This window comes from Pleurodeles waltl, chromosome 11 (assembly GCF_031143425.1).
Source record: "Pleurodeles waltl isolate 20211129_DDA chromosome 11, aPleWal1.hap1.20221129, whole genome shotgun sequence".
Lineage (NCBI taxonomy): Eukaryota > Metazoa > Chordata > Amphibia > Caudata > Salamandridae > Pleurodeles > Pleurodeles waltl.
The window spans coordinates 910,821,585-910,841,968 of record NC_090450.1 but is presented as its reverse complement, the minus strand read 5'-3'; the positions used below and the strand labels follow the sequence as shown (position 1 = coordinate 910,841,968).

Sequence of the window (20,384 nt, the reverse complement as noted above, 5' to 3'; positions counted from 1 at the left end):
GTCAGGCAGCCGCCATTTCGAGGGTCCACATGGCTCAATTTCAACTGCGTCACACAGGCCTAGGCCTTGCATAGCCACTCATACACGCCATTCACTGCATAGAGAATCGTTTACTGTGCAAGCTGTGAGTACGTACCTGTGGGTTGCTTGACTGTGTGCTCCATGTTGTCCTTCCTAGGCACCGTCCGCTGGGTTTGGCGAGGAGAAGGAGGAATCCTCCCGTGTACAGACCGCTGGTGGACCTGTCGACAATGGAAGCACGCCACATTATCCTGACCTACCGGCTTGACCGTGCCACTATACATGAACTGTGTGCCCAGCTGGAGCCCGACCTGATGTCCCCCATCCGCCAACCCACAGGGATTCCCCCTCTGGTGCAGGTCCTGTCAGTACTCCATTTCTTGGCAAGTGGGTCATTTCAGACAACAGTGGGAATTGCTTCTGGGATGTCTCAGCCCATGTTTTCGAAGGTGTTATCCAGAGTGTTGTCTGCCCTGATGAAATACATGAGGAGCTACATCCTTTTCCCTGAGGTGGGCGAATTGGCTACAGTGAAGGGTGATTTCTATGCCCTTGGACATATTCCCAACGTCATTGGTGCCATTGATGGGACCCATGTGGCTTTGGTTCCCCCCCAAGGAAGTGAGCAGGTGTACAGGAACAGGAAAAGTTACCATTCTATGAACATCCAGGTGGTGTGTTTGGCTGACCAGTACATCTCCCAAGTCAATGCCAAGTTCCCTGGGTCAGTGCATGACGCCTACATCCTAAGGAATAGCAGCATCCCTTACGTGATGGAACAGCTAGAGAGACACCGTGTATGGCTATTGGGGGACTCTGGGTACCCCAACCTGTCGTGGCTACTGACCCCAGTAAGGAATCCCCGGACCAGGGCAGAGGAACGGTACAATGAGGCCCATGGGCGTACTAGGAGGGTGATCGAACGCACCTTCGGCCTCCTAAAGGCCAGGTTTCGGTGCCTGCATATGACAGGTGGATCCCTAATGTACTCACCTAAGAAGGTGTGTCACATCATCGTGGCCTGCTGCATGCTTCACAACCTGGCTTTGCGCCGCCAGGTGCCTTTCCTGCAGGAGGATGGTCGAGACGGTGGTGTTGTGGCAGCTGTGGAACCTGTGGAGAGTGACGAGGAGGAAGACGACGGGGCTGAAACAGACAACAGGGACAGAATCATTGCACAGTACTTCCAATAGGACACAGGTAACAATTCAACCATAATTTAGTAAATGTAAACTACTCTCCTGCATCTCTGCTGCCTGTCTATTTGCCCCAGTGTATGATGACTGAGTTGTGGCTTTTCCCTCCCTATTTCAGATCTGGGGTCCCCACTACGAGTCCTGTGCTTCTTTTCCCCATGGACTACAGCTTTGTGGCAGCGGTTTGTTGACTTCACTATGTACAAGGACATATTTGCACTGTCATTTCAATTACAATATTTTGAAATCACAGCCAGACTCCAGATAGTTTTGTGCAAAATAGGTGTTTATTTCAGTGCTCAAAATGGGATGGGTGGTTTCAAGTGGGTGGGGGCTATGGTGAAGGAATGTCCATGGCAGGGTCCAGAGTAACAGTCACACAGGTGCATTGTCCATAGGCCTGTGGAGAGATGGAGCATGGGCAGTTCAAGGATGGACAGGGTGACAATGTGGGACAGTGGGATGACATCAGGTGGTATCCTTTGCTGGCGGGGGTCTTGACATCCTACTCTGTCTTCTTGCGAGATCTCAGGGCCCTCTTGCGGGGTGGTTCTTCTCCTGCAGGAGGTGGGGGTCTGGTGGGCTGCTGTTGTGCGGGGGCCTCCTGTCCACTAGCGCCGGCGGAGGTGGTTGGCTGTTCTTGGTCCAGGCTAGTGGCAGGGGCCCTTTGTTGTTGTTGAGTGTCCGTCCTGGTGTTGATGAGTTCCTGCAGCAGCCCTACCATGGTAACCAGGGTGGAGGTGAGGGCTCTGATGTCCTCCCTGTACCCCCGATAGTGTTCCTCCTGCAGTACCTGGATCTCCTGGAACCTGGCCAGTACCGTCGCCATCGTCTCCTGGGAGCGGTTGTATGCTCCCATGATGGTGGTGAGGGCCTCGTGGAGAGTGGGTTTCCTGGGCCCGTCCCCCCCCTGTCGCACAGCTGCCCTCCCAGTTTCCCTGGGCCTCTGCCCCCTGGCCGGTGTGCCCACTACCACTGCCCCCAGGTCCCTGTTGTTGTTGGGGTGGTGGGTTATCCTGGGTGCCCTGTAGTGGTAGACACACCGCTGATTGACGCGCCCTGGAGACAGAGGCATGGGCCCGCTGGGTGGGAGCTGTGCTGGTGTTCCCAGAGGGGTTTGGGTCTGTAGTGGCCTGTGGCTGTCTGAGGGGAACCGACTGTCCAGAGGTCCCCGATGGTCCGGGCTGGTCATCAGTGTCCAGGTCGACAGAGCTGCTGTCATCGCTGACGGCCTCTTGGGTGGGGGGTGTGGAGAATTCTGGGCCCTCCGTGGCGGTGTGTTGGCGGTCGGGTCCTGCAGGGGTATAGAGGTATGGTTATAGTTTCAATGTGTGCCATATGGGTGTATCTGTGGGTTCCCGTGTCCCCAAGTGCTGGCATTCGTGTGTGGGGGCTTTGGTGAGGGTGGCTTGTGGGGGGGATGTGTATATGCATTGGGCATGCTTTGGTGATGGGTGTCCATGCTTAGTGGACGCATGCAGGCCTAGGTTTTGGGATGTGTGGGTTGTGATGGTGAGACATTGGCAGGGAATAGGTGTGCTGGGGGTGGGGGTGAGGATGGTGGTGGGGTGAGGATGGTGGTGGGGGTGAGGATGGTGGTGAGGATGGGGGTGGGGGTGAGGGTGGGATTCGAGGATGGGGGTGAGGGTTGGGGTATGATTTGGCATGCAGGTGGGGGGGAAGCAGTATTGAAGCTTCAACTTACCAGAATCCATTCCTCCGCCGACTCCTGCGAGGCCGTCAGGATGCAGGATGTTCAAGACTTCCTCCTCCCATGTTGTAAATTGTGGGGGTTGAGGTGGGGGTCCTCCGCCAGTCTTCTGCACGGCGATGTTGTGCCTGGATACCATGGAACGCACCTTCCCCCGTAGGTCGTTCCATCGCTTCCTGATGTCTTCCCGATTTCTGGGGTGCTGTCCCACAGCGTTGACCCTGTCGACAATCCTCTGCCATAGCTCCGTCCTCCGGGCAATGCTGGTGTATTGGACCTGTGTGCCGAAGAGCTGGGGCTCTACCCGAACGATTTCCTCCACCATGACCCTGAGTTCTTCGTCTGAGAAGCGGGGGTGTCTTTGGGGTGCCATGGAGTGGTGTGTATGATGTGTGGGGTGGAGTATGTGTAGTTAAGTGTGTTGAGTGTGGTGGTGTGTGTTGTTTTGTGTGTGGATATTGTGTGGGTGATGGTGTAGTGTGCCTCTGTGTGATGGTGTTCTGTGATCGCTGCTGTGTCTCTCAGTGCTTCTTTTTGGATTTTGGTCGAAGGGGTTTGTGGGTGATGTGGGTGTGTGTTTTATATTGTATTGTGTGTGTGGGAGTGGTGTGTGTATGTGTATCAGGTGTGTGGAATTCAAATCGTCCAATGTGGCTGAGTTTTGTTCGTTTGTGTCTATTCTGACCGCGGCGGTGTGTACCGCCAATGGAAAACCGCGTTTGAAAGACCGCCGCGTGGATTCGTGGGTCGTAATGGCATGGGCGTATTTCTGTTGGCGTGACGGTGGAGGTTTGGTCACCTCCACTTTTCCGCTGACCGCTGGTCTGACGGTCTGTTGTGGCTGTCGGATTTTCGGAGGTTTGGCTGCTGCGGGTCAGAATGACCGTGGCGGATTACCGCGACCGCGGCGGAATTATGGAGGATTTCTGACCGGCGGTAGGCGCCTTTTACCGCCGAGGTCAGAATGACCACCATAATGTTTATTGGTTGTCCAAAAACACGCAGTGCCCAACACCATCGACTGTACTACAGTTTATGATGTAAAAGGGGCATGAAGAAAACCTATGTATTTTTTTCAACTGCCCAAGATAATGAGTTTATTAATAGACGTTATTGTACAACTCTGAATTTGGGGTTACGCAGGTCTTAAAAAGACCCAAATGAACTTTGTCACCAGGGTTCCAAAGTTTCCCCGGTCATATTCAGCCCCTCCATGGAGCCTCTTGATGTTTTGCTCACAGCTAACAGCATCAAGATTCACAAATATGCAGAAGATACACATTTCTGCTTGAAAGTGTCTTCTGCTTCAGATACCCAGTACCTCAAACACTGCCTGCGCATAATCCAGACCTGGGAACCTGAAGCACAACTCATAGAAGACAGAATTCCTGTTATTTGTGAAGAACAGCAAAAAAGAAACAACACAAGCCTGGATCAGTGACATGAACCTTGATGGCTTCTGCATCTGAATGGTGGTAACTCCATGCTTCATAACCTCCCAGACTAAACACTGACACCGGCTAAGGGCATCATACACACCAACTCATGTCTCAACCAGGGCCTAAAGATCGCATCACCTCCATCCTTTTGGAACTCCATGGGCTCCCATTGCCAGTCTACACCACCTTCAAAACCAGCTGCATCATTTACAAAGCTGTCCCGACCAACGCTCTTGCTTATCTTGCAGTCAAACTCACCATTTCTGGTGGTTCTCAGCAAACCCGCAGCCGGGACACCATCACACTGCAGACTAAAGGCCTGACAGAGTTTGGTGGACCGTTTACTCCATCTATAACATGATGGCTATCTCTTCTGCCTTATTACAAATGGCATAGGTTGTAATGCACTTTTAATTAAGTAGATGGGCTAACCGTCATGCTTGTGATGGAGTTGCCCATCCTCCAAGCTCTGGAAGATGCACCAATTTAAAGCACACCACATTGTAATGCATTAACAGGCCTCAAATCAGCTACCTCTTCCATCATTCACCTTCTGAATAGGCTTGCACCATAGAAATGCCCGCCCCTCAAATCCATACATACAAGCCTATTCTATCATAATGATTCAGAAGGCATTTTATAAAATATGCTCTCTTCTAGGGGATACTCATCAGTAGTCATAAGCACTGAGTATCCCCATCCACGTGCAGGGACCCCAGGGCACATATTAAAGATATATTATGTATATATTATATATACGTATAATATCATAAATGTGCAAAGTACCTTTAAATATATATATATATGTATGTATTACCTATTTGCAGTCGCCAGTAGGTAGTTATAGTTCAGACCTGGTTTGGAAAGAAAAAGCGTTTTTTGGTCTGCGGATAATTTTGGCAGTTTGATGAATCTTCACCAAATTTTTCCCCGCAAAAATATGATGCTCACTTCAGTATGGAAAGTTTCAGGGTGATCCGTCAAGTGGGGGCCAAGAAAAAGGGGGGTGTCCCAAAACACTTTTTCCCCATTCATTTTCCGTAGTGATTTTGAACAGGAAAAGCGGCCAAACTGTTGGCCGAATTTACACCAAATGTGAAAGATAGCTAGGTCCTGGTCCAGAAAGTGACCTTTTTGTGATATGGTGTGAATCTGTTCAGTGGTGTTCTACTTATTAAATGAAAACCAGATTTGCATATAAAGGGACATAGATCTTCCTCGGATCCTGGGGAAAAGCAAGGACCTGATTTGCTGGCCACAACCTGACAGAAACGTTGCGTCCGCCTTTTTGTTTCTCGCATTGCCTGGGGATGGGGAATGTGGGGTTGGAAAAAACAGTCTAAAAACCATATAATGGGTCAGGATAGAGTATCCAGACCCCATAGGACACATGGAGGGGTCGGCCTCTCATGGGCAAAAAATTGCCCATTTTTGTTTATGGCAGCTCCATGGATTCAAGGATCCTCTTCGGATCCTTCATAGATCCTCCTCCAATCCTGTGGAAAAGCAAGGCCCTGATTGGCTGGCCGCAACACAACAGAAATATTAACACGTGTTAGAAAAACACATAAAAATTAACTGAAAATACCAAAGGTTACAGGAACATTAGGTTGACATTTTACCCATACAAAACCATATAAATTGAGCAGTTATAGTTCTACTAATAGTTATACTTATCTGAAGAAACTATAACTCATGCCGGAAAGTAACTTATGGCAACAAGCTGTAGTTTCTTAACATGAGTATAACTATAAGTATAACTATAACTGCTGAATTTCTCTGGTTTTGTGTGGGCAAAAGGTCAACCTAACTATACCATCCCTGTTACCTTTGTTTTTTTCTTATATATATATATATATTTATATATGCCGCATGCAATATAGGCAAAAAAAATCCAAAATTATATGAGTTTTCATCTAAACAATCATCTCACAGCATGAAACATTTCTGTAATGTAGAAAACATGAGACAAAATGTGTAATTACACCCTTTCTTTGACCGGAAAACTGCAATGAAATGAAAGCCATTGTTAGCTAATAGGCTGCATTTAAAAGCATAACAGCGCAAACTGACACCGTGCCTTTATAACCTCAGAGGACCCTCTGTATCCCATCATGCCCCACAGGTGACAGTTAGGTAAGTTCTTTTTTCTGGCTCCTATAGTTAGGATCCTGTAGCACAAGCAGCAGTGTTTTGACATTTCTGTGTAGAAATTCCTTTTCAAAACCTACTTTTTTACTATCATTTGTCAATTTTAGTGCCTAGTGTACAATAGACTGCTTTTCTGACTGAGACATTTATTTTTTCTGCCAAATTATGGCTTCACTATTTGTGAAGTGCCCTTCTTTGTGTTAAAAAGAAGGCACAGACTGACCCACATTCAGCCTGAATTATTTGTCTACCTGATTCTCATCTTCCAGAGACATGTCATCACTGTCAGAAGCTGTCAAGAAGAACTTTGAAGGACAGAGAGAAGATCAGGCCGCACAGCTTGCAAGAGAGAGGACCATCCGGATTTTAAAGAGGCCTTGAGGAGTCTCAATCCTCCTTCAAAGAGCCTTCCTCTCATAGTAAACCAGAACACAGAAGAAGATCACATAAAAAACAACATTCGCTATCGTGGTCGACAGGCTAGGGTATCGAAATCAGAAAAAAATCCTGCATGTCTGTTGCCAGCATTGACATCGAGAGTGACTTCCGGCATGCACCAAGATACAGCGTGGAAGACTTCAGTGCCGTCATACAGGCTGTCGTCAACTTTGTCACCATCAAGGCCTTTAATGACAGCTCTGTTGACGTCGAAGAGACATGACCGTCAACATCGAAGCACCCAATGGCATCATTGAGGTCGATGTTGAGGCATTTGCTGACAGCTCCGTCGACGTCAACCAGACACTGGACGTCACTGAAACACACTGCAACGTCAAAAGATAGGACGTTGAAGAATATATGACAGTTATCAACGTCAAAGCATGCATTGAAACAAAGTATATCGACGTTGACGTCACACCGGTTGACATTGAGGCAGCCAGACAAGTCAAGATCGATGTAAACACACCATCTAGATGGCTATCCACGTCAAGAAGCCGCTCCCACTTATCAGACGTTCATATTTTGCCAATGGAGCAAGGAGAGCCAAGGTCTACAACTCCAGAGGTACCTCCTCCTGATCCACCTGTGAACCAATCACCACGTTTGCTGGAAAGTGTGCACAAGTGGCGTAATCCTCCTCCTCAGGGTCCTGGATCAGACTTGTCATAAACTTACTCTCCATCCAGGGTAACTCTGCATACACCATAATCAAGACACACTGCTCCTCCTCAAGCATTCTCTCTGGATTTGCCATCCGCCCATTCGAGGAGATGTACAGTTTCCTGCAGACTCTGTGAAGGTCCACGACCCTGCAGAAGCATAGATCAATGTCCAGAACTCAGCAGAGGCATACATCAATGTCCAAAACTCTGCACAAATGCAGATCAAGGTCAAAATCACCAAGAACCAGGTCTACCTACAGGTTTGCGATGATCTCATTGATCTAGGTCGCGCCGTAGCAGGTGTAAGATACCCTCCTGGTCTACCATGGCACGTTCCTCTCTGTGAAATTACTCACCAACACTTGCCTCAAGCAGTGGTGTCTCTGTTGGATGACTTAATTATATTTAATGTTGTATTAGTCAGAGGCGCAGCAGAACTGAACTTTGACTTACCAGCGCCTACCACATATTCTTCAGCTATATTGAGACTCTTCATCCCAAAACAGCATGTAGACCACTCCCTGGCTTGCTAGAACCAGTGATGCAACTGTTTCAGACACTGGCTTCTTTATGAAATGCTCCATCACGGACCATGAAAAAGTTGCAAGGCACCGGACCAGGACCCGTTATTTCTAAGGACTGATCCACCACCAGATTCAGTCATTGTAGCCACAGCTCGAAAGAATAACCCTGCTGCTGCCTCATCATCAGTGCCTCTGGACAAAGACAGCAAGCAGGTTCTCGCTATAGGTAAAAAGATAGGCAGCACGTTCGCCTCTAATGCAGGTAGCCAGCGCCACTGCCTTGCTAGTAAAGTATGACAGGTCACTCTAGTTCTCGCTTTCCAGGTTCACAGCAAGGCTACCAAAGGAGGACAGGCAGGTCTTTCAAGAAATCCTTCATTTGGACGGCTTAACCTCCAGTCAGGTTATTAGTGCAGCTGCGGATGCTTCAGACCTGGTGCGACATGGATATTCCCACAGCATCTGTGCCAGTAGGTCATCCTGGCTTTGCCTCACAGGACTGAAACCTGAGGCTCAACACAAGATTCTCAACCTCCTGTTCACTGGCAACTCACTGTTTGGCTTACATGCAGCCCAAGAAATGGCCAAGAAGGAGGCCCAGCTGAATAGGCTCAAAGCTGTGGGTCTCGAGAAATGGCAAGAATTCAGAAGACAATACAGGCCTTATGATAAGTGACCTTATCAGCAGAGGGTTCAAACTCCTCACTGGTTTGCCCACCAGCAGCACCAGGCCCGGTCGCAATATCAGCTCAAGGGAGAGGAGCTCCTCGACAACCAGCATCCTCTTCCTAAACACCAACCAAACAATTAGGCCTCAATTCTCCCTTCTCCATTACCCGCTCTGGTGGGGGAAAGTATCATCAGGTACCTGGACGAGTGGTGCTCCATCACAAGCGACAAGTGGGTTTTGACTATTGTTCACAAGGGAAACTCACTTCCATCCGAGTCTCCTCTTCCCGCTGTCCCTCCTACAAAAACATCATGTCATCAAGTAGCCGTCCTGCAACACAGAGTCATCAGTCTGCTACAAAGGAGTCCATAGAGGAGGTTCCATTATCCCAAAGTCCATGGGGCGTTTAATCCCTGTATTTCCTAGTAAAGAAAAAAGGCCCAAACCCAGAATTCAGACCCATTCTGGACTTAAAAATACTGAATAAATTCATATGTAAAGAAAAATTCACGATGCTTGCTCTTCATGTGTTACATCAATCTACAGGATGCCTAATTCCATATGCAGATCACCAGAGTGCACCGGAGATTCCTGTGCTTCAAAGTAGCATCCAAACACTACCAGTACAAAGTACTACCATTCAGCCTGAAATCAGCAACTCGCACATTCTCAAAATTCATGGCTGTAGTGACAACGTACCTAAGGAGGAGAAGGATATTCAACTACCCCTACCTACATGACTGGCCCATAAAAAGCCTCTCCTCATCCCAGACGGAAAGACATTATCAAACATGCATCAAGAACCTTCAAAAGCTAGGTCAAAACATCAATTTCATAAAATCAAAACAAACTCCATCCCAAAAAAACAGGCTGCAATAGTGTATCCTTCGGAGGAGAGGCTATCCTCAATCAGTCTGAAGTGTCACACTGTCTTGCACACTTGTCATACGTAAGACAGGTGGCATCTCTTCTGGGAACGATCGCCTCTTGCATTTTCATCATCGCACATGCTAGGTTGCACATAAGATCTCTGCAACAAACGCTAGAGGATCAGTGGACTCAGTTCTCAGACCGCTGGGAAGTTAAGATGACCCTTCCACAAGATGCTCTGCAGTTGCTTCCATGGTGGACTCACTGTCAGAATGTACTGCTGGGAGTCCCTTTTCACCAGGACTCTCCCACACAGCCTCTCATCACAGATGCATCTCTCCAGGGGTGGGGTACTCACATGGGTCCCCTACAAAATCAAGGACTGTGGTCAGACAAGAAAAAGCAATATCACAATAATCCAGCTAGCCCTCAAGTCTTTTTATCCATCCATAACACCAGACTTTCTCCTAATCCAAACAGACAACACAACCACAATGCATTACTTAAACAAACAAGGGGGGACTCGTTCTTGTCCCCTGTCTCTGGAGGCACAGACTATTAGGAACTGGTTAATAGCAAATAACGTAACAATTTCAGCCATTCACCTGCCTCGAGTCAAAAACACCCAAGCATACTCTCAGTTGCACCTTCTGCGAAAACCACAACTGGATCCTAAACTATGACATTGTACTTGACATTTTTTGAGAATAGGGCATCAGCAAATAGACTTCTTTGCAGACGAAAACAACAAACAATACCTTGTCTACGAGTCCAGGTTCTCCCATTCAGGATCAAAGGGGAGTTCCCTTTTGGTAGACTGGTCAGGGAAATGTCTTTACATGTTTCCCCCAATTCTACTGATACCTACAGTAATCAACAAGTTATACAGTACAGTTCAGAAGGCAGGATGATCCTCGTAGCTCTGGACTAGCCTCACCAGTGGTAGTTCCCAGTTCTGCTATACCTGTCAAAAAGACCACACAAGAGGTTGCTCTGCAGACAGGATCTCCTGAAGAAGCTCGAAGGTAAGATTTTCCATCCCAACCTGCCCTGGCTGAGCTTGACAGCATGGCTCCTAAATTCCTTCGGTATGGACATTTAGGCCTCTCGCAAGATTGTATGGACATCCCCAAAGTGTCTAATGCTGAGCGTCCGCTGAGGAACCAGAAAATGGGTGCACATTCACAAAGGAAGCAGGAGGAGACTCCGACGTATGCCCCCAGGCGGGAGTGTGTAGTCAGTTGACACTCTAGTGGTGTCCCAGGAAGCACCCTTCAAGAAGTTGGTCCTGACAGCCTAGGAAAATAAGGAAAAGGAAAGAAAGTAAAGGATAATCAGCATCTGTGTATAGCGACACCTTGATGTGTGCATTAAATAAAAGAGAAGGAAAACACTCAAAAGCAGTCTGGTTTCTTCTACTGACTCCTGCATAAACCACTAGTACCCTGAGTCCCTCCTGCAACCCCATTACAGGGTCCAAAAGACTTTCATCAGAAAATCCTATGCCTTCAAGTGAAAGAAAGTTTCACTTGTTGTGTGCCCAAAATATTCATCATCCAATTTTGGGTCAAGAGAATGTGATCTTGTCTCTAACATTTAGCGAAGTCTGACCTGCAGTTTTCCTCCATATCAAGGCATGTAGCCGCCATTACCACTTAGAGAAAGTCTCCCACACAGATTTCATTCTTTCAAATGCCTGTGGTCAAAGATTTTCTAGAAGGGCTAAAGAAGGTATTCCCTCCTGTAAGATCTCCTTCACGACCAATGTTCTTTCCTAACCCCTCCACTCCAGCAGAGAGGGCTTTACATTCCTCAGCCATCAAGAGAGTTCTTAAGTTTTACCTCAATAAAATAAAAGAAATCAGGCAATCTGACCATCTATTTGTCAACTTTCGTCCTACCTTTCTCCAACAGCCAACCCTAGGTGGATAGTATCCTGTATAGTGTTTTCCTACCAGTTATACAACAAACACTTCCCCGCCAGGTCTAAGTCCTAGTCTACCAGGAGCAAGGTGGCAACAATTGGTCTACTGAGAAATATACCCATTTCCAAGATATGTAAAGCTGCAACAAGGTAATCGGTACACACATCTACCAGACATTACTGTCTTCATTCAGACACTCAAGTAGGGTAGGCCTCTTTAAGGAATCTTTTTCGATAATATTATTGCTGTTTGTTCAATATTCTTGAGTCGTCCACAGATGTGTGCGATGGGCTTGCTATTCTATCCAGTGCTTATTGATACGGATACCCTGGAAGAGAAGGATAAATTGCTTACTTGTAATCCTAGTTCTCTCGTAGGGGATTTCCATGTATAGTCACAAGTGCTGAATAGTTCCGCACGCCTGCGGGGACCCTGGAGCACTTTTTAAAATTATCTTCTTAAGTGTAGATGTTCGCCTTTCTTCAGGAAGACCTGCAAAGTCACTTAAAAATGTCAATATGCAGCCTAGAGGAAGGGATACAAACGCCAAATTCTTCATCCTACTTCGTTGAAAAAAGTGTACTGTAACGTAGATATGCATCAAAATGTAAGGATATTCTAAAGATTTTGCGGAAAAATCTTTCACAAACCTTTTTGCAGTGCAACATAAGGATGAATCGGGGGGGGTCAAGATGCGATGGGGTTCGGGGTTGCGGTCACACCACGGGGCCACAGGCGCCACAGCCAAGTTGGGTGTCACTGACATCAGTGACATGGCACTCAGGACTCACAATGGCTTCAGAGGCGCTGCAGCGGCTTTGGGCCATCGGCTTCAGGTCTACAGCATCGGTCACTGCACTTCAGTGCAGGCAGTAGCACGGAGTCGGGCAGCAGTGCCGGTTTTGGAGTCATCCAGAGTCCATGTGCCTGGTTCTTCTTGTTTATAGGCCAGCTTTCACTCCCAAGGGCCCAGGAACTGGAGTGGGCACAAACTAGCGAGTCAGGGTCCTCAGCTCGAGAACCCAGAGGCTGGTAGGTGAAATCTTTGCTGTCCCTGAGTCGTCTTAACAGGAGGCAGCTCAGTCCAAGTCCCTGGAGAAACTTCACAACCAGAATACACAGCAAAGTCCAGTCTTTGTCCGCTTCAAAGCAGAAGCAGTAACTGCAGACTAACCCAGCAAAGCACACACAGCAAAGGGGGAGTACTCCTCCTCACAGTTCTTCAGCTCTTCCACCTTGGCAGAGTCTCCTCTTGATCCAGAAGTGTTCTAAAGTTCTGGGGTCAGCAGTCCAATACTTATACTCATTTCTTCTTTTGAAGTAGGCAAACATCAAAGGAAAGTCTTTGTAGTGAACAAGACCCTACCTTTCCTGCCCTGGACCCAGACACACTCTAGGGGGTTGTTGACTGCATTGTGTAAAGACAGACACAGCCCTGTTCAAGTGCAAGTGTTAGTTCATCCCACCATTACAGCCCAAGAATACCCATCAGGATATTCAGGGCACACTTCTGTGTTACTGTCTAGAGTGAATTCACAAACAGCCCAACTGTCATCCTGACCCAGGCGTGTATTCCAGCAAACAGGCAAAGGCATAGAATGGTTAAGCAAGAAAATGCCCACTTTCTAAAAGTGGCATTTTCAAACTTTCAATCTAAAAATCAACTACACCCAAAGATGTATTTTTAAATAATGGGTTCAGAGACACCAAACTCCATATCTCTACCTGCTCCAAATGGGTGATTACACTTGAAAGATATGTCAAGTCAGTCCCCATGTTAACCTGTGGAGAGATAGGCCTTGCAATAGTGAAAAATACATTTGACAGTATTTGACTATCGGGACATGTAAAACACACCAGTACATTCCCTACCTTTTAAATACACTGCACCCTGCCCATGGGGCTACCTTGGGCCTACCTTAGGGTTGTCTTACATGTACTAAAAGGCAAGGTTTTCGGCCCAGCAAGTGGGTGCACTTGTCAGGTCGACATGGCAGTTTAAAACTGCACACACAGACTCTGCAGTGGCAAGTCTGAGACATGTTTACAGGGCTACACATGTGGGTGGCACAATCAGTGCTGCAGGCCCACTGGTAGCATTTGATTTACAGGCCCTGAGCACACATGGTGCACTATACTAGGGACGTACTAGCAAATCACAAATGCCAATCATGGATAACCAATCATAATCACAATCTACACAGGGAGCACCTGCACTTTAGCACTGATCAGCAGTGGTAAAGTGCTCAGAGTACCATAAGCAGCAAAAACTAAATCCAGCACACAGTCAAAAAATATAGGAGCCATAGGCAAAAGATAGGGGAAACCACGCCAAGGATGCTAGGTCTAACAGGGGTTGTCTGACTCCTGCACTGACTGGAGGCATTCCCTCCAGACCCAAGCTTGAGCTCTATTCCTATGGGCTAGGCCTTGAGAATAATTGGAAAGGGCCACTGGACCCTGACGAATACCAGCCCCTAGATTAGATGTCACCTAGGCACCTGGTGTGAGGACCGACGGATGCCAGGGGACTAGACACATCTCCAGATACTGGCTTGGTATCTCCTGCTACCATGGCTATGGAGGATGGAGCCTCATTTGCTATGGTGGCGAGGACGGCGAGCAAGGTCCTGGACCTTCAGCTACTCTCTGTGGCTGTCAAAACAAATCTCTTGATGGAGGTGCTTCAGCTAGGAGTCATTCCACCCAAACCGCTTCTCCCATTTAACAAAGCGCTCATGGACGTCCTACTCAGAGCCATGTCCAAGCCCTACACAGGGGTGCCTGTGAATAGGACAATTGTTTCTCTCCATCGCCCTGCCTCAGGAAACCCCAGATTCCTCAACCAGCACCCCAACCTGGAGAGCTTGGTGGTTTGAGCTTCCACTTCCAAAGTAAACCCTGGCGCATTCCCTACCACTCCACTGGACAGGGAATCCAAAAGGCTGCATACCTTGGGAAAGAAGATGTTTTCTTCTGCCAGCCTACTACTACAGTAGTTTGCCTTAGTTAGCTCTTTTGGGCTGATACTCCCATTTCTTCCTATGGTCTCAGAAGAAACCTGAGCCATACTCTTCCCAAGCTATTACTAATGGGAGGAAAACAGCTAAGTTCGCCAAATGATGTGGATTGGATACAATTGACTTACTAGGCGGAGTGGTTTCATCGTTGGTGGCCCTTAGGTGCCATGCCTGGTTGAGAACTACTAGCTTTTCAGGGAATGTCCAGGCCTTCCTCCTGGACATGCCCTTGAATGGTTCTGGTCTCTTCGAAGGCATGGCGAGGCCAAGAACGCAGTACCCACAGACTTCACAGGTCAAGTAGCCAGAGGTCAGTCCATTCCACCCACCACAGCCCGCGCCTCCGAGCCTCTTTAGTTTGCCCTCCAACCATCATGTGCAACTCAGTGGGAGGCAGGATACGTCATCACCTGCACCACTGGAGGTCAATTTTATCCGACCGCTGGGCTCTCCAGATTGTCCAACGGGGCTACTCCCTTCCCTTTGTGACTACCCATTGACATGCAACAGGGTGATGAACGATCACATTTCTTTACCCCACCAGGAAGTGTCAGCTCTCTTGGCCAAGAGAGCCAAAAAAGGGGGCATCAGAAGTAGGTCATGGTTGTTATTCCTGATAATTTCTGGTACACAAGAAGGAAGGAGGCCTTTGTCCTATCCTAAACCTGTGCCCTCTCAATTTCTTCCTGAAAAAGGAGAAATTCAAAATTCTTGCGCTGGCTCAAGTCCTGTCTGCCCTGGACCCGGGAGACTGGATGGTAGAGTTGGACTTGCAGGATGCATATTTCCACATTTCTGTCCTGCTTTCCCACAGACATTACCTGTGGTTCTCAGTAGGCCGCAAACATTTTCAGTTCACCATGCTCCCATTTGGCCTTACCAGAGCCCCTTGGGTTTTCACGGAGGTGATAGCAGTGGTTACAGCTAATCTGTGGAGATCAGGGGTGAAAGTCATCCGCTATGTCAGTGACTGGCTGTTGAAGATAGGTTTACCCCAGGTGGTCATCTTCAACCTCCAAACTACAACGGACCTCCTCCATTCACTAGGGCCTCACTATTAATGTGCCAAAGTTACGCCTTACCCCTTCTCAAATGCTCCCTTGCATTGGAGTTGTTCTGGACACAGTGCAGTTTCTGGTTTATCCTCCGGGGCAGCGAGTCCAGGATATTCAGGCTATGACACCGATGTTTCACTGTCTATCCTGGAGTTTGGTGAAACTGACCCTGAAGCTGCTGGGCCTCATGGCGTCCTGCATCCTGCTTCTGACATATGCCTGTTGGCATATGCAGGCTCTGCACTGGGACCTGAAGTTCCAGTGGGTGCAGTATGAGGGGAATCTCTGACATGATCCAGATCTCAGAGGGCACTGCAAAAGATCTGCACTGATGGCTAACAATCCGAGATAGTAGTGACAGATGCGTCACTCCCGCGGTGTCGCAGCCATCTAGGAGAGGTGGAGATCAGAGGCCTCTGGTCTCCAGAGGAATCTGAAACCCACATCAACCTGTTGGAGCGCCGAATGATACAACTGGCACTGAAAGCCTTTCTAACCTCCATCAAGGAAAGGCTAGCGTAAGTGTTCACCAACAACACCACCGCCATGTGGTATTGCAACAGACAGGGCAGAGGAGTTGTGGACCCTCTGTCGACCCTCTGTTGAGAGGCCCTACTTCTCCGGACATGGCTGAAACATCAGGGTATTTCCCTGGTGGTTTGACACCTCACTGGGTCTCTGAATGCCAGAGTGGGCAAACTTAGGCTAAGATGCCTAGCGGATAGCAAATATTAACTCCAACCAGAGAGGTCAAAGGTAAATTTCAGCAGTGCGAAGAGCCTTAGTTAGATCTATTCACCACAAACACTTTTCATCTTGATTGGAGCTCCGGCCTCCTATGCGCCTTACCACTGCTGCCCAGAATTCTAAAAGGACATCAGGAATAACTGGTCTCAAGTCATCCTTGTGGCTCCATACTGGGCTCTGAGGGTCTAGTACCCTGAGCTGTGATGCATGGCCATTGGCCCTTCAACCAGGCTGTCCCTTTGGTAGGATGTTCTGTCACAGCAGCAGGGCAGGGTTCCTTACCAGAACCTGTCAACGCTCTGCCTTTCATGTGTGGAGATTGAGTGGCAACAGTTGACAGCTTTCGATCTTCTGCCTGAAATATGTAATACTATTTTGGCAGCTCAACATCCCTCCACCAAGACGGTATACACTATCCGTTGGACCACGTTTGTGGCATTGTATACAGCCAAACAGGTTGACCCTTTATCTGCACCCATTTCCCAAGTTCTTTTGTTTATCCTTAACCTGGCCCAGCAGGGGCTCTGCATATGACATCCTAATGGGTTTTTTATCTGCCTTCCTGTGGCTGCCAGATCAGCCTTCCCTCTTGAAGTCCTATTGTAAATAGGTTCCTTAAAGGTTTACATCACTTGGTGCCCTCCAGCTCCCTTCATCAAGCCTTAGTAGGACCTTAACTTGGTTCTTCATACCTGCTATCTTAGGCTTCTCACTATCAAGAAGGCCTTTCTGGTGTCGATAATATTTGCCTGGAGGATCAGTGAACTCCATCTGGTGCGCTGTCATCTCACCCTCCATACATGTCTTTGGTCCCAGACAAACCCAAACATCTTTCTTGCCGTAGGTAATTACCCCATTCCATGCAGGCCAGTCCATCACTTTGCCTACCTTTTATGCTCCATCTCATCCCTCTACCTTAACCGCAGAAAACCGTTGTAGGTCGACAATCAACTTTTTGTGTGCTAAGTTGGAGTCAAAAAAGGAAAGACCGTGCAGAAATGAACTATCTCTTGATGGATTGTATTCTGCATTACGATACAAAAGCTGAGAACACTGCATTAGCACTCAGAGTTCCAGTCCTGAACATCTGCCAGGCATCAACATGGGCCTCGCTGCACATGTTTAGCAAGCACTATTGACTGGACAGTCAGGTCTGTCGGGGCAGCACTTTGGCCTTTTGGTCCTACAGGACATTCTAGTCTAAACCAAGTTTGCAGACCTGCCTTCCAGTGAGATATTGCTTGGGGATTTCTTTTAAGGTAAGGAATATGCAGCTAGAGGTCACCACCAGATGAACAAATTATCTGGTAGAGACGTTATCTAGCTGCAGATTCCTTACCTTACAACCCATGCCCTCCCCTCTGTGAACAGATTTATAGGTACAGGGCAATTCCCATTTCAGTTTCACACACCAGTGGTCAGTGTTCTTCATGGCACTGTGCTACTGATATGGAAAGTTGCGAAAATAAACTTATGTCAGCATGCGGGGTGGCACCTATATAGTCACCACATATGTCACTTCTGGCGCGGATGACACCACTGATGCCAGGCAGAGCTGAACAATGGTACCTACCGGTGTGCAGGGGTACTGCTCCCAAAAAAAAATCTAGATTCAGTCTGACACCTGGGGAATGTTCCCATGTAATGAGTCTGTGGCCATATAGAGTCTCTACCAGATAAGGTGTTACCAAAGGTAAGTAATTTGTTCATCCTGCTTATGTAATCTGACTCTTACGTTTAGAGCACATTTCTCACTTTTTATGAGATTTCAGAGACAATTCCAGGTTTTGTGACAGCTACAATGTTAAGAAAATAGTTCTGTGAACTCCACATCACTCACATGTGAAGGCATTTTTGCAGGTGTACATTTTCCCATGCGCAAAGGTGATGCCCAAGTAGTCACAATATGAGAAAAAAACGGACAATGTACTATATTTATTTAAATTGACGATTAATAGTGAACTGTTTCTTGCAGTCAGTTATGCCTGTGTTTAGATGTCTCAACACTCTTGAAAGGAATGTGGAAAAGTGCAACATTTTCATCAAGTTTAATGACTGTCATGTGGTTTTTCAACTCTTCTGCAAACATGGTAAGTGACAAGCAATGTCCAATTGACAAATTACAATTCGGTAATTTGTTGTGATGTATTTGTCTGGTTTCAGGGTATTAGTGAAACTGCTGTTTAAAACTGCTGTTTCAAATGCATGGCTAAAATATTAACTAGTAGTTCTTGTTCTTTATGCTGTAGTCTTTTAGCATCCACTGTGGCTATAGCATGAAATAAATCTATTCATCCCATGACAATTGACAAATAAATAGTGCACAAAGTAAAGGTCTAGGAAAATAATAAATGAGCCATGTTTAGTGAGTGTCTCAAGTTGTGATAACGGGTAGGTAATGCTCTTTGGAATTAATTCATTGTCATTAGCTATTTCCGTCATGGGTACAGAGTTATGCAATCCCACAGACCACTTCAGAATGGTAGTGAAGCAACGTGAGCTGAGACAAAATTAACAACAGATAGACAAAAAGGGTACAGCTCCCTTTCCCGGAATGAGGGCACTCCAGACATAACCATGTAAGGACTAAGCTGAAAGAAGGAAAGTTAACAAATGGTGATTGTGGAGCTGTACATTTGTGAATTGAGCAATGACAGTTTCTTTACCTCTTTGTGGGTTGCAGGGTATGCCATTCTCTACCAAATCCCAGTACCCTTCCATGAGTTCCTATCATGATGGCAGACTGCATTTCAACTCCCTTGACCTTGATAATAGATTCAGAGCAGTTTATCATTTCCCACAGCCGAGATTTCCTGGTACCATCACAGTTAACAGTAAACTGTATTAACATATCGAATGAAATAGAAAAGTATTTTCCTTAATACCACATTCACCTCAATGTAAACTATCCAGAATCCAGTTGATGAGGTTAATCTGCTCTGAACACAAAGCCCCCCAGTGACTATAGACCAGTCTATTGCAGAACTCAAGTCTTTTAATATTTTCCAGAGTTCGGAATCAGAATGTAAAGGTGGTATCGAGAGGATGCCGGCCCCCGAAGTAGGACAGGGTTTTTAATCCTCCTACGTTTGGGTGCCCAAAAAGGACAGAGCCTTCAGCCTATTCCGGATCTGCACCCTCTTAATTTCTTCCACCACAAGGAGAAGTTCAAAATGCTCACGTTGGCCAAGGTCCTGTCTGCCCTTGACTCTGGAGACCAGATGATAGAGTTGGACCTGCAGAACATCCATTTCCATATTCCTATCATGGAGGCCCATCCGCATTACCTGGGGTTTGTGGTGGAAGAGGAGCATTTTCAGTTTGCTATGTTCCAATTTGGTTTCACCAGCGCCCCTCAGCTGTCCACAAAATTGATGGTGGCAGTGAATGCATATCTTCAGAGGTCACAAGTGCCAATCTTTCCCTTCCTTGAATGACTGGCTATTGAAGGCGGCTGTCCCCAAGGCAGTCGTCAGCCAGCTCCAGACTACATAAACCTCCTGACATCTTTAGGATTCTCTATCAACGTGCCAAAGTCAGACCTGACTTCTTCTCAGACGCTTTCTGTCATCGGAGTCATTCTGGGCACGGTTCTGTTTTGTGCCTTCCCTCAAGGGAAGAGAGTCCAGAAAATTCAGACTATGAGCCTATTTTTTCAGCCTCAGCCCTGGATTTCAGTGAGGTTGACTCTGGGGCTGCTGCAACTGATGTCTTTCTGCATCCTGGTGGTCGAGCACACAAGTTGGCATATGCCGGCTCTGCAGTGCGATCTGCAGTCCCAGTGGGCCCAACTTCAAGGGGACCTCTTTGACTATATCCAGACCTCAGAGGAGACTGTGAAAATTCTGCAGTGGTTAGTACTGGAACATGATTGGGTCTGTGGCAGGCCCCTCTCGCATCCCCTCTCAGAACTGACAGTGGTGACCGATGTATCGCTTCTGCGTTTGAGAAG

The 20,384-nt window shown here is 47.4% G+C and overlaps 1 protein-coding gene across 1 annotated transcript in view; it reads left to right on the top strand.

Annotated features, from left to right (window-relative positions):
• The window catches only part of RAD9B (RAD9 checkpoint clamp component B), a 303,639-nt gene that overhangs the window by 36,813 nt on the left and 246,442 nt on the right, over positions 1-20,384 (top strand). The window contains exon 3 of the mRNA XM_069212708.1: positions 18,408-18,522. Within this exon, the coding sequence (XP_069068809.1) occupies positions 18,408-18,522 (115 nt within the window). The remainder of the gene's footprint in view (positions 1-18,407; positions 18,523-20,384) is intronic.